The sequence below is a fragment of the Boleophthalmus pectinirostris genome, unplaced genomic scaffold (assembly GCF_026225935.1).
Source record: "Boleophthalmus pectinirostris isolate CB_2022bp ecotype Guang Dong unplaced genomic scaffold, ASM2622593v1 HiC_scaffold_10, whole genome shotgun sequence".
In the NCBI taxonomy this organism is placed as follows: Eukaryota; Metazoa; Chordata; class Actinopteri; order Gobiiformes; family Gobiidae; genus Boleophthalmus; species Boleophthalmus pectinirostris.
The window spans coordinates 5,794,494-5,807,926 of NW_026570971.1; the positions used below are offsets into that span (position 1 = coordinate 5,794,494).

General features: G+C 41.1%; 1 protein-coding gene across 1 annotated transcript; it reads left to right on the forward strand.

The window, feature by feature from the left end:
• Positions 1–9,996: 9,996 nt before the first annotated feature.
• bdkrb1 (bradykinin receptor B1) lies at positions 9,997–12,579 on the forward strand. Its single transcript, XM_020928439.2, has 2 exons — positions 9,997–10,053; positions 11,479–12,579. Exons 1-2 carry the CDS (start codon positions 9,997–9,999, stop codon positions 12,577–12,579), a joined length of 1,158 nt encoding a protein of 385 aa, XP_020784098.1.
• Positions 12,580–13,433: the final 854 nt, after the last annotated feature.

Consider the following 13,433-nt stretch of genomic DNA (forward strand, 5'->3'; position numbering starts at 1 on the left):
ATAAAGCCTATATACTGCTTTATTGTAATCTATTAATGTGTAATTTATGTTGTAATTTATGCATGTTTTGACTAGAGCCCGACCGATATATCGGTTGGCCGATATTATCGGCTGATATGGGCAACTTTAGGCATATCGGCTATCGGCTGATATGCTTGCTGATAGGGGCCGATATTTCACGTGTGCATGTTATACCTTGTTATAAATCTTAGACTCTCTACATTCTGTTCATTTAATACAATTTACAGACAGATAAATGTCCTCATATGTGGCTCCACATCAGTATTTATCTACGGAGTCATTTGTCTGTGTCCATACTGTCCCTGAACACACCACAGAGTCGCGTCACTCACGTGTGTTTGTTTACACCCGCAGCGATGCGCAACACTGAGATTATTTTCTTTTTACGGACAATCGGTTTGAGTCTGGATTAAAAGGACATTTATTAGTGCAGATTTGTGATGTGAGGAGGAGCCTGTGTGAGCGGTGAGTGTTGGAAATATGTCGACTCTGAAGCTACTTTTTGTCATTTGTTATGGGTTAGCTGCTGTAGCTCCCGCACATAAACAGACTGTTTTCTCTATTGGTCTGTTCTAAAGTGATTATATTTGGCCGTATATTTGCTACTGGACCTGCACTGATATGTAAATGAGCTGTGAACAGACGTGTGAATTATGACATTTGCACATATAATTAATTACCGCGGCGCGCACGTATTTACGGCTAAAGGCTAATAGTGCTACTTTCTTTGCTAGTTATGGGTCCGTCGCGAACGAAATGACTCTTAGAACCGGCTCTTTAAAGGGAACGACGGGAGCCTGATCCTTATTGGGAGCCGTGTTTTCTCTTTCTCTCACTTTTTTTTCTCTTCACGGTGCGTGCAGACTCGTGGTTTGACAGCGGCTGAAAAACGAAACTTTGAGAAATTTGCGTGTACGTAGGATTAAAAAAAAAAAAAAAAAAAAAAACTGAGCATATTTGACTGTAGTTTAGCATAAAATAAATAAGTCCCGGTTTAGTCCTTTTTCAGTCCTGGTTTAGACCTGGTTCAGTCCTGATTCAGTCCTGCTTTAGACGTGCTTTAGTCCTGCCTGCAACAAAACAATCTGAAGAGCCACTTGGGAGCCAAAAGAACCAGCAGCTTTTAGTGAGCCGAGCCAAAAGAGCCGGTTCTCCAAAAAGAACTGGAATACCCATCACTAGTGTCTAGAATGTGATGCAAAAATGCCATTAAACCAACCTACTGACTGTAAATATGATGTAAAGAGGCAGAATAACAATAAATGTTGCCTAAATAAACCATATTTAAAATCCACCAGAGCCAAACCTAAGTTTTTTAAACAATTCAACATTTACAGTGAATTTTTACATCACTAAATATATCGGTGATTATATCGGCTATCGGCAGCTCAAACTCCCATTATATCGGTTTCATATCGGCCACAGCAAAATCCATATCGGTCAGGCTCTAGTTTTGACCCTTTTTTTTTACATTAACAATTATGGAATTACCTCTATGTGTATGTCGCATCTGTTTCCTATGTCAAACTAGTAAAAAATATAAATAAAAAGTACAAATATAAAGTAGAAAAAACTTGGTGAGTAAAATGTTATATACACACGATGAATCAAAAGCTTCGACACCCTTTTTATTATTTTTTCTTCTTTACGTCCATGTTTATTTCCATTGCAGACTGATAACTCTGAATGACACCTATGGAATGTAGTAAACAAAAATAAACAAAACATTTTAAGATTTACTTTAGGACTAGAAGTTTACTCTTTGCTTTTAACCCTGCTGCACAAGCATTTCTTGAACGTGACAAAACACAGCTGTGCAGAGAAAAGCTTGGTGAGAAAAAGACCAAGGGTTTGCAGCGCTGTCGACAAAAAGTGTTTACAGATCTTAAATCAACAAGTGTTTCTGTTAGAGGGAAGAACTGAGCAGGTTTGTGAGTTAAACATGTGTGAATGAAACAAAACACAACTCCAGCTGTGTCTGTGATGAGGAAACAACACTTAGAACACAGATCAGAAAACTGCGTAATACAGGCTCTTTAAATCTCAAATATCACAATAGAGCTAACTTTTGTCATTATTTACCAAACAGATGCTTACATGAGCGCTTTAATTCAGAATAAAAATAATTTAATTCTCATTTATCAGTATTAATTCTGCTTTACCAAAGACCATGTAAACCAGCGGTGTTCACACTTTTTCAGCCTGCGAGCTACTTACAAAATGATCAAGTCATAATGATCTAACTAATACAAAGCCAAGCAAACTGCACTGAAACACTCTGTGCCTCTTTTTTGGACCCTCCCCACAGTTTGAGAACCTCTTCTTTAAGAGAACTTCCTCTGGCACTTTACACAAAACTGTGAAAAAAGTGAAGGAAGATTTTTAAACCTGTTTTTTAAAGTTCCAAACTGGAGTTTCATTCTTTTCTGGTTTTGCAGTGATATTTACCAGCCTCTGCACGTTTACCAAACCAAACGCACATCGTGACAAACACAGATGCATTTGTCACTTTTGTTAGACAAACTTCAGCCAAATGTGGCAGTAGGTCTGTTCTGTAGATCCGCTCTATGCTGTAGACCTGCTTTGTGCCAACACTGGAACACAAATTTAGACTGGTTTTTGCTTCACGTTTGGTCTTGTTCTTCTAATCAGCCGCACTGTGGGAGGGGCTTGTGTTGGCTGTACGCAGGAAGGAGCGAGAGCGTGAAAAGGCGAGGGGCGGCGTGCTGACGTGAGGCAGGTGGACAGGTAGGATGTTTAGGAAGTTGAACCTGCCCTGTGATGCACGCTGGTACACGAGGGCACACGCTGTCGCAGACGAGCCGTGCATAGGGAGCGTGTGTGTTTGTGATGCGCCGTAGAGTCTCCGCGGGTTTCAAATGAGCGCACAGGCTGCACTGAGACGCCCCACACGCTCCTGCACCCGCTACAAGTTTATTACCAACAGCAGTAATGAAATATGATCGCACTTGTTGAGTGTCAAACCTCGAGTGAGAGACAAGACCGAGTCCAAACGCGATCGAGTCCGAGACGAGACACGGCGATCTACCCACACGACCTTGGCGATCGACTGGTAGATCGCGATCGACGTATTGAGCACTCCTGATGTAAACACTTGAAAAACTCATGAAAATTATTATTTGGAATTAAATTGGGGTAGGACACTAAGGCTACGTTCAGACTGCAGGGCTTAATGCTCATTTCCGATTTTTTTGTGAAATCCGATGTTTTTGTGAGGTCGTTCACATTTCCAGTTAAATGTGACTTGTATGTGACTCCAGTGTGAACATTAAACAGCCCGAAAGTGTCCCGCATGTGCACTAGAGACACGATGATGTCAACCGCAGCGAGCGTGCTCTGTGTTTACGGAAGTTGTCCAAACATGGAGGCGAGCATTGAGCACCTAATTTTAGTTCCTCTCGTACCGGAGCCAGAACATGAACAACTTACTTGTTTTAAGGAGACTTGAGAAGGAGAAGGACGAGGTTTTTGGCCGTGGTGTTTTGTTGGACAGCGGCAGCGACGTGTGGATGTGGAGACGTAGCCAAGAGTGGTGAGTGGTGATGTGCTTCGCTTCAGTGACACGGAGTTCATTAACAATTTTCATCTACTTCAGCTCAGAATAGTGACGTTTGTGGCTTGTTGATAACGTGTAGGTCGGATGAATGCACTTTGACCGTTCAGACTGAAGTCGCATGTCAAAAGATCAGATATGTATCGGTTTTAGGAGCACATATCCAAGTGGCCTGGGTCACATTTGAAAAAATCGGATCCGTGTTGTTCAGACTGTCATTAAAAGATCGGATACAGGAACATAGAGGCCAAAAAATCCGATTTGGGTCACTTCAGGCTGCAGTCTGAACGCAGGCTTAGTTTATTAAATTCATTGATGGCATGTTTTTTATGTTAGTTGAAAGACAAACAATCTGTTATTTCCTAAAAATTACATTAAGGAAAGTTTATGGACCCCAACAGAACATTTGTTGTTGTCACAGTTCACCTTTACGTCTACAGTTGTTGCTTGACCATGTACTGATCATGGTGAGGAGAAAATTCACTTAGTCGACTGGACAAAAGTTAATTTGGTTGAAGACGTTTTGCAGCTCATCCAAGCTGCTTCTTCAGTTCTGGTCAGACGCTGGTGGATACTTTCTTATGTAGAAGTGCACACCTGCTGCCTTCTGTCACCAGGTGGTGCCTGGGCTTATAAAAGGGCACTTCCCGTAGCGTCTTGTTCTCTGAACTCAACACACTTCCGGGATAAGGCCCCGCCTTGTCGCGCACAGGTAAACAACCGTTGTTTTCTAATATCTGGGTTTTATGTGACGTCACAGGGCTACGTTTGTCAGAATGCAACATCAGATTGAGGGCAGGAAGTGAACTGACTGGAGGAAAATGCCGATGTGTTGTGTAGTTTACGGCTGTGCCAATCGTTCTAACCGAGAGAAGGAAAAGCGATTTTTTTAGAGTACCGAATATAGTCGTCCACAAAGGTCAGAAATGGGAAAAAGCCGACAGAACAACGCCGTAAAAAGTGGATTACAAACCTGTTTGCGGTCGGTGCTAGCTCGCTGCAGTGAACACGTCGACAAAGGTTTGTTACAAAGCTAAATTGTTTTTTGTGGTTTACCTAAACATAAACGAATCATTAATGACTAACGGCTAATGACGTTTGTTGACATTAAATAGTTCAGATAGAGGTTACTGCCGATACACTGCAGTTTTTCCCATAACATCTATACACATAAAATAAGAGAAACACTCACCCCGGCCAAGACCAAACCATAATCATCATTTAGGCGTTTTGCACCAAGGTTGAGGACCCATCCACTGACAAAAAAAGTGATATACCTCCAAACTTTTGTACTTTGCCTTCATCTGTTGTCTGGTGTAGAACGATGTCTGAAGAGCTAAATAGTTCGTGATCTCCTCTGCCTCGATTGTCGGCAAATCTTTTACTTCAGTTCAAAATTCTCTCATTTTCAATAAGATCAGGGTCACGCCCAATATATTTGTCGACTAACTGCTCGTACTTTTTGCCTCGCTACTGGCTCTAAATCCTTACAATAATCTCTGTGACACCTCCATCAATCTGACATCATCATTGATTTGAATGTGAATCTGTGCCATTCATGTTATCATGTAAAGCTCCTGTCGTTGCTGTACTGTTCGCAGTTTCAGTTGAGTGGTTAATGATTTACAGTTACTTTACATGTTGGTAAGTATTACATTATGGATTAAATTACAGTTACTTGGTGGCAGTTAGTTTTTTTCACATTTTGGGCTAAACCAGGACTAAAAGCAGGACTAAACCAAGACTAAAAAAGGACTAAACCAGGACTAAACCAGGATTAAACCAGGACTAAAACCAGGACTAAACCAGGACTAAACCAGGACTAAATAAACCAGGACTAAAAGGACTAAACAAACCAGGACTAAACCACCAGGACTAAACCAGGACTAAACTAAACCAGGACTAAACCAGCCAGGTCTACTAAACAGGACTAAATCAAAGGACTAAATAAATCAGGTCTAAACTAGGACTAAACCAGAAAACTAAAAGGTAAACAGGACTAAAACCAGGTCTAAACCAGGTCTAAACAATATGACACCTAACAGTAGAGTGAACATAATTTAAGGCAGCAGTGATCTCATAGAAATAATTTCTCTATCAATAATATTTTTTATATGCTTAAGTAAAGACTGTTTTTTTTATTTTCTTTTAGCAGACAATTATGTTATGATTTCCTGGTCTTTGCTTCTCTACAGTAAACAGTTGCTTATTCATGGAGACTTGGGCTCAACAGAGAATTTGAAGAGAACAAGAATTTTCAGGACGTGGTTGGTACATTCATGTAGTTTTAAAAAGCATAACAATATCAAGTAATCCAAAGTAATCAGATTATGTTACTCATTTTAAGTAATTTAATGGATTATGTAACAAACTACATTTTGGGGTATGTAATCTGTAATCTGTAAGGGAATACATTTTAAAAGTCACCTTCCCAACACTGCGTATGGGGCTACTACCAAGTGAAGGATAAAATATAATGTTCATTTTAGGGTCCAGGGTGGTCTTCAGCGCATCATCTGGTGGAGTGGTGGCCCTGTGAACGAGCTGCTGCTTTGTTTTACTGTGTTTTTAGATTTTAACCCTCTCTAGGCAGGCGTTGTAGATTTGCAACAGCTAAATGCCAATTACCTACTAACTCCAAATCCATATTTTATGAGCCTTTTTTACTCAGGAGCCTTTTCTCCCATCCATGCTGATAAACATGGATGATGCAGACTGTATGAATGAATGTAAGAATGACTACACACAAGTGCAAAGTACTTTTATTGTTTACAAAAGATAAAAATTGTTGCTTGGAGCACCACACGAAAAAGTGATGTTGTTTTGCCGCTGTAAAGCTGTTACACTGTGCTTTATGTTTTCATTGTTATGAAAAATGATATACACATAAAGTTAGTGTTCATATCATTTTCAGTCTTCAGTTTTAATTTACCACACCGGACCAATGCTGCAAATCTAAAACATCCAAGAACGCACTGGATGTGAAGGTCTCTCAAAAAAAAAAGTCAGGATTGTTTATTACTACCGCATATGATCATTTTCCCCAAATATCAGATTTTTCCTGATACTAAAAATTATTTTAAGGACAAAGTCATCGTACAGCTGCTTTTGTGACTCTTTTAATCAGCAGTCATGTAAACAGTCCTTGTGCACATTCAGAATTACTGTTGAAGTTTCCTGTCTAGAAGTAATTCAGCGACCGACGCGTCAGTTTTTAGACCCTTCGTCTGCTTCGGTCGCGCCATCGCTGGACGAGATCTCCAAGAATCACCTCAGTTTGGTTTTGCTCCTTTTCTCCTTCTCTTCTTCTTTCAACGACCTCAAAAACGGACTTTCTTTTGCGGCGAACCGGTCGTGGATTCTCGTCCACCGTCGCGACAAACTTTGTGCGAAATGCGAGGAAGCGACAGTTCGAAAAAGCCTCTAAGAACCGCTGCGTAAACCACGTAATCCCTGCGCTCCGACGAGTCAGTTACACTAGGGAGTTTGATTGACAACCTAACAGCCAATAGAAAATGAGGAAGCCTCGTTTTCTATTGGCTGATGTTTATCTGGCCTCACTACGTCCACAGTTGATAGATTTTCGTTCTTTTTTTTTTTTGGTCATCATAATTACAAAGCTGCTGCGTCTCTGTAATGGTGTTTTAATCTTTCACTGACAGTTTGAAACAAAAAAAAATCCTCCATACAACCTTTAAGTTAATCTATAAGAAAACAAATGAGTAATGGTAGTAATAAATGATTTCATGTTTTGTAAATCACTTGTCTCTGTCTGTCAATTAACGAACCCGTGAGCCTTATTTTAGTTTAGCAAATTTAGTTTCTGGGCTGTCTCCAGTGGCGTTGTTGGTTTTGTTAAATTGTATTACGTTGGGTTTCTCTTTTACCCCCCTCCCATACACCCCTCCCACTACACTTACATCAGCAGGGAGGAGTTAACTAACTGAAACTAACACACACACTTGTTTACAGTTTCTGTTTGTTAGTTTGGCCTAATTAGTGGGGTCTAATTAGCAGAACAATTCATGTCCATAATGGAGCTTCCACACCTCTGAACCTGACCTGACTACATCTATTGTTCTCTTGTTTGTTTTGATTTAGGTTTGAGGATGGAGTTGTAAATAGGAGATAGATGGCGTGGTGTCTGAGGCAAAAATGGCTTCTTTTACTCCCCTCTCAAACCAATTCTTTTCTCTGACTAAAATCCGTACCTCGCTGTCCTCAAATGAGTGGCCCGTTTACTGATCACTCTGTTTGACATGAGCCTCACACCTGTCGTCCACCACCAGTGTATAAAACCTGTCTGTGCGCTCTGTGTGTGTTTGTATTAAACCTTCAGAAAACGCCTTTGTGGTCCTCACCTCTTTTTTACTTCTTTTCTTTTGAGGACATCACAATCGCATTAGACAAGCCAGATGCATTTGCTCTGAGTGTTTTAGCACAAGTGTTAGTTTTCAACACGTGTCCATATAAAAATATAAACTACACGCATAAAAACAGAGAATACAAGACAGATAAAATATATACAGTGCATTTTCAGTGGATGCAGTTTTGATTGGAAACATACAATAATTTTAATTTCCTTTTAAATTTGTTGTTATTGGTTTCCAATTTTAAATGAGCTGTTAAACCGTTCCACAGACTGGCCCCTTTAAAAGAGAAGAGGACTGACCAAGAGTTTGTCCTGTACCGAGGAACAACACAACTACCACGAGTAGCGCCTCTTGTGTTCGCTCTGTGTGAACATTTTATGGTCCTGGCAAATTCTGAGTGTAATGGTGTATCGCAGTTAAGACACTTAAAAAAGAATTTAAGATGATTAAAACTGATAACATTTTCAAAGTTAAAAAGTTGATGTTTCTTTATAATTTCACAGTGGTGCCAGTGTTTGGGCTTTTTGTCAAGGATCTTAAAGGTTGTATGGAGGATTTTTTATTTGTTTCAAATTGTCAATGAAAGTTTAAAATACCATTACAGAGACGCAGCAGCTTTGTCATTATGATGACCAAAAAACAAAGAAAGAAAATCTATCAACTGTGGACGTGTTGAGGCCAGATAAACATCAGCCAATAGAAAACGAGGCTCCCTCATTTTCTATTGGCTGTTAGGTCGTCAATCAATCTCCCTACGTTTCTAAGGTAACTATGCAGCAGTTCTTAGAGGCTTTTTCTAATTGTGGCTCTCTCAGTTCGCATAAAGTTTGTTGCAATGTCGGACGAGCATCGACGACCAGTTCGCTGCAAAAGAAAGTCGGTTTTTGAGGTCGCTGAAAGACGAAGAGAAGGAGAAAAGGAGCGAAGACGAACTGAGGTGATTCTTGGAGATTCCTTTCAGTGACTGCACGACTGAAGCAGACAAAGGGTCTAAAAACTGAGGTGTCGGTCTCTAAATTATTTCTAGAGGGAGCTGTGGAGGAGGAAGGTGGTGTCAAGGACCGTCGCTGGATTTTTCTTTCCTTAAAAAAATCCTCTATACCACCTTTGAGGGTCAGTTTGTAAAATGAACAAAGCGGTTTCAGTGTAGTTGAGGAGGCCTGGGACCATGAGGTGATACAATAAGACAGATGAGAGAAGATCATTGTGTTCATGAATAGTTTAGAGGTGTGGAGCGATAGATCTTTACGTATGAAACGAAAGCAACTGAGACTAGTCTTAATCTTCTTCGCCAAGTATTTTGTGTGACCGGTAAATTTTAAATTTTCATCTAGAATGAGGCCAAGGTATTTGACTTCACTGACTGCTTGAATTTTCTCATTGTGCATAGTCACTTCAAAGTCACAGGTTTTTGTTTGTGTACAGCAACTAGAAACAACTAGAACAGCAACTAGAAACTCATGACATCACTTCATCCTCCTCCTTTTGAGCATCAGGTCCCAAATATCCACATGTCCTTGTTGATGTTGGTTGGTTGTACCTTGCTCAAACAAAAATTAAAAAAATAAATGAAATGGGGAAAAAAAGGAATCATTTGAAAAAGGAATTATTATTTCTATGTAATCTTGAAGGAGAGTATGTTCATTCCAAACAATTTAATTCCGAAAATTTCATTTGGAATTAAAAAACATCATGTAAACGTGGCCATTTCAGTCGGTGTACTATTCGTTCTTTTGAATTTCAATTAAAATCGAAAAACAATAAAATGGGAAAACAGCTTGTTATTTTATTATCCCTTTTTACTGTCAAAAAAAAAAAAAGAAAAGATTTCGACCTCTATTTCCAATATTTAATTTAATGTTCATTTCAAATAAAAACCAATATGGATCATTTATTGTTTCTGGTTTATTTTTTCAGGAAATTCTGCTGCAGTTTCAACTGTGGGTCTACAATACAAACTATTTTTATAATAGTTCTGAGTCAACTGAACAAAAGAGTTAATCACCTCGCTGCTTCCTGTTTCTAATCATGGCGTTCAACGATGACTTTCTAAGACGTGAAAGTGAACTCGTTGCTATAAAAGAAGTGACATGTTTGTCCACAAAAATGCAACGATTTTTCAGTTAAATCCTTCCAGCAGCTGAACCTCTGGGGCAAATAAACCAGAAGAAACCCTGTTTTACTTGCAAAATGTGAGATTTATTAGGATAAACTGTGCAACATTTGTGCAGGATTTTTCTCCATGTTCTTGGGTCGCTCCGTCTCCTCCAACGCACCCGTCTCAAGTAACTGATGGGCAAAGGTCTCATTCTTTTATATGATTGGTGTTTTCTGAAATAAACTTTAAATTAAATATTGGAAATAGTGGTTAAAATCTTGACACTAAAATGGAAAAATGAAATAACAAACTGTTTTCCCATTTTATTGTTTTTTGTTCTTGATTGAAATTCAAAAGAACAAATGTTACACAAACCGAAATGACCATATATGATTTTTTTTTTTATTCCAAAATTAAATGTTCTGAATTAAGTAGTTCAGAATTAAAATATTCTCCCTTCGAGTTTACATGAAAATAATAATTCCCAAAGGAGTTTTAAGTTTTAAGTTTTAAGAGAGTCCTTGCCTCAAGTGGAGGAGTTCAAGTATCTCGGGGTCTTGTTCTCGAGTGAGGGGAGGACAGCGCGTGAGAGCGGCAGTTCTGAGGTTGTTGTATCAGACCGTTGTGGTGAAGAGGGAGCTGAGTCAAAAGGCAAAGCTCTCGATTTACCAGTCAGTCTTCGTTAATCCCCTCATCTGTGGTCATGAGCTCTGGGTAAAGGACGAGATTGTGGATACAAGCGGTCGAAATGAGTTTCCTCCGCAGGGTGGCTGGGCGCTCCCTTAGAGATAGGGTGAGGAACTCAGTCACACGGGAGGAGCTCGGAGTAGAGCCGCTGCTCCTCCACGTCAAGAGGAGCAGTTGAGGTGGCTCGGGCGTCTGTTCCTAATGCCTCCTGGACGCCTCCCTCAGGAGGTTTTGGGCATGTCCCATTGGGAGGAGGCAAGGAAGACCCAGGACACACCGGAGGGACTGTGTCTCTCGGCTGGCCTGGGAAGGCTTTGGTATTCTCCCATAGGAGCTGGAGGACGTGTCTGGGGTGAAGGAAGTCTGCGAAGTCCCTGTTTAGACCTTTACCCCTGCGACCCAGCCCCGAAAGAAAATGGAGAAGAAAATTCGATGAGAAGTTCTTTATGGTTTTTTTTTTCTCCATTTCATTATTTTTAATTTAATTTTTTTTTTTTTTTTTTTTTTTTTTTGAGCAAGGTACAACAAAACAACAACATGTACATATTTGGGACTTTTTCTTTTTTTTTTGACACTAAAGTGGAATAATGAAATAACAAACAGTTTTCCCATTTTATTGTTTTTCCTTCTTAATTGAAATTCAAAAGAACAACCCATTTCCTATCCTACCTCCATTTCCTTTCTGAATCTGTAATTTTATTGCTTTGTTTTTCTTTCTTCAACAGCTCATTGTGGAACCCTGGAAGCACTTACCCACCCTGACGCGCTGGACCAACAACACGACCGCCTCCACCCCGCCCGACCTCGCTCTCTCTGCGGACTGGGAGCTGATCTACGCCCTGGTCCCTCCGTACATCTTCACCATCTCCGCCCTGGGCCTCCTCTTCAACAGCTTCGTCCTGGCGGTCTTCCTCGCCACCAGAGACCACCTCACCGTCGCCGAGATCTACCTGAGCAACCTCGTGCTCGCCGACTTCCTCCTCATGTGCTGCTTGCCGTTCTGGGCCATGAACATCCTCGCCGAGTTCAACTGGCCCTACGGCGACGCTCTGTGCAAGACCGTCAACTCCATCATCGTGGTCAACTTGTACGTAAGCATCCTCACGCTGGTCATGATTAGCGTGGATCGTTATTTGGCGCTGGTGAAGACTATGAAAGCGCTGTGGCTACGACGAACGCTTTACGCCAAAATAATCTGCTTCGTGTTGTGGGCGGTCGCGGTTTTGCTCAGTCTTCCGATGCTGATCCACAGGAAGGTCATGTACGTCGAACAACTGGAGACACTTTCATGTGTCCTTGACTACGAACATGAAAGTTCTTGGAAGCTGGCCCATCAGATCCTCATGAACTTGGCCGGTTTCGCACTTCCACTTCTGGTCATTGTTTTTTGCAGCGCCAACATAATCAGATCGTTATCGAAGAGGAGGACGATGGCTTTCCAGGATGTCAGTGACAAGAAGGCCACCGCTTTGGTCTACGCGGTCACTCTGGTTTTTCTATTTTCCTGGAGTCCATTTCAGATCTTCACTTTCTTGGATGTTCTTTGCGATCTGAACGTGCTAGAAGAGGCGAAGTGGTACCACGCGCTGGATATAGGAGGGCAGGTGTCGGTGTATCTGGCGTTTCTCAACAGCGTGCTCAATCCGCTGCTCTACGTGTGCTCAGGGCAGTACTTCAGAAGGAAGGTTCGCGCCATCTGCAGGCGGAGCAGGAGAGGCAGGAGGGGGTCGGACATGACCGTGTACCAGAGGTCGGTCATATCCACGTACCTCAACAGAACGGAGCAGATCAAACCCGTGGTGCTGTACACAAAGGAACATCTGTGAAAAAGAAAGGAAAGAAAGTACTGATACTTTCAAGTACTGTTACTCAGAGGTGGGGACCTGCAAGTCGTGACTTGGACTTGAGTCAGACTTGAGTCACTTTTTTTGAGACTTGAGACTTGGCTTAATAAAGAAGACTAAGACTTGGGACTCGAGTTGGACTTGAAGGTCAGTGACTTGGGACTTGATTTGGACTTTAGGCCTATGACTTGAGAAGACTTGATGCTTCTCCTCAAAAAAGTGGCAAAGCCTGAACCCATCTCAGAAGCTCGGCAGGGCCGGGCCTGGTTAGGACTTGGAAGGGAGACCACTGGGAAAAATCAGGAGCCACCGGAGGCGCCATTCGTTAAAAGAAAAGAAAAAAAAACTGTTGGTGTGTCCTTAGGCAAGGCATTTCATCCACATTGCCTAGTATGAAAGTGGGGTGTGCGTGAGTGTCGGTGGTGGACGGAGGGGCCAATGGTGCAGATTGGCAGTCTCGCTTCCGTCACTCTGCCCCAGGGCAGCTGTGGCTTCAATGTTAGTTTACCATCACTGAGAGTGGAGTGAATGAATAATGCTCTGTAAAGCGTCTTTGAGTGTCCAAAAAAGCGCTGTATAAAAGTGAAGCATTATTATTATTATTGAAAAATATGTTTTTAGAAAATTCTTTTCTCTAAATTTTGCAGGAACAAACTGAAACATGTCCCTCCCACTTTTGTTACTCCAGATGTAACTGAAGTACTGTGATATGATATCCTCAAATGTACTGCAGTAATATACAGTACAATACAGTAATATACAGTAAAACACATTGAACTACATAGAACATGATCCTTACATTTCATGACAAAATAAAATAAGCACTTTTAAATATT

Excerpts from the sequence above, each read along its gene's own strand:
- bdkrb1 (XM_020928439.2), top strand. The coding sequence starts at position 9,997 with ATGGCGTTCAACGATGACTTTCTAAGACGTGAAAGTGAACTCGTTGCT. Across the intron at positions 10,054-11,478 it reads AACTCGTTGCTATAAAAGAA|CTCATTGTGGAACCCTGGAA; the intron begins GTGACATGTTTG and ends TTTCTTCAACAG.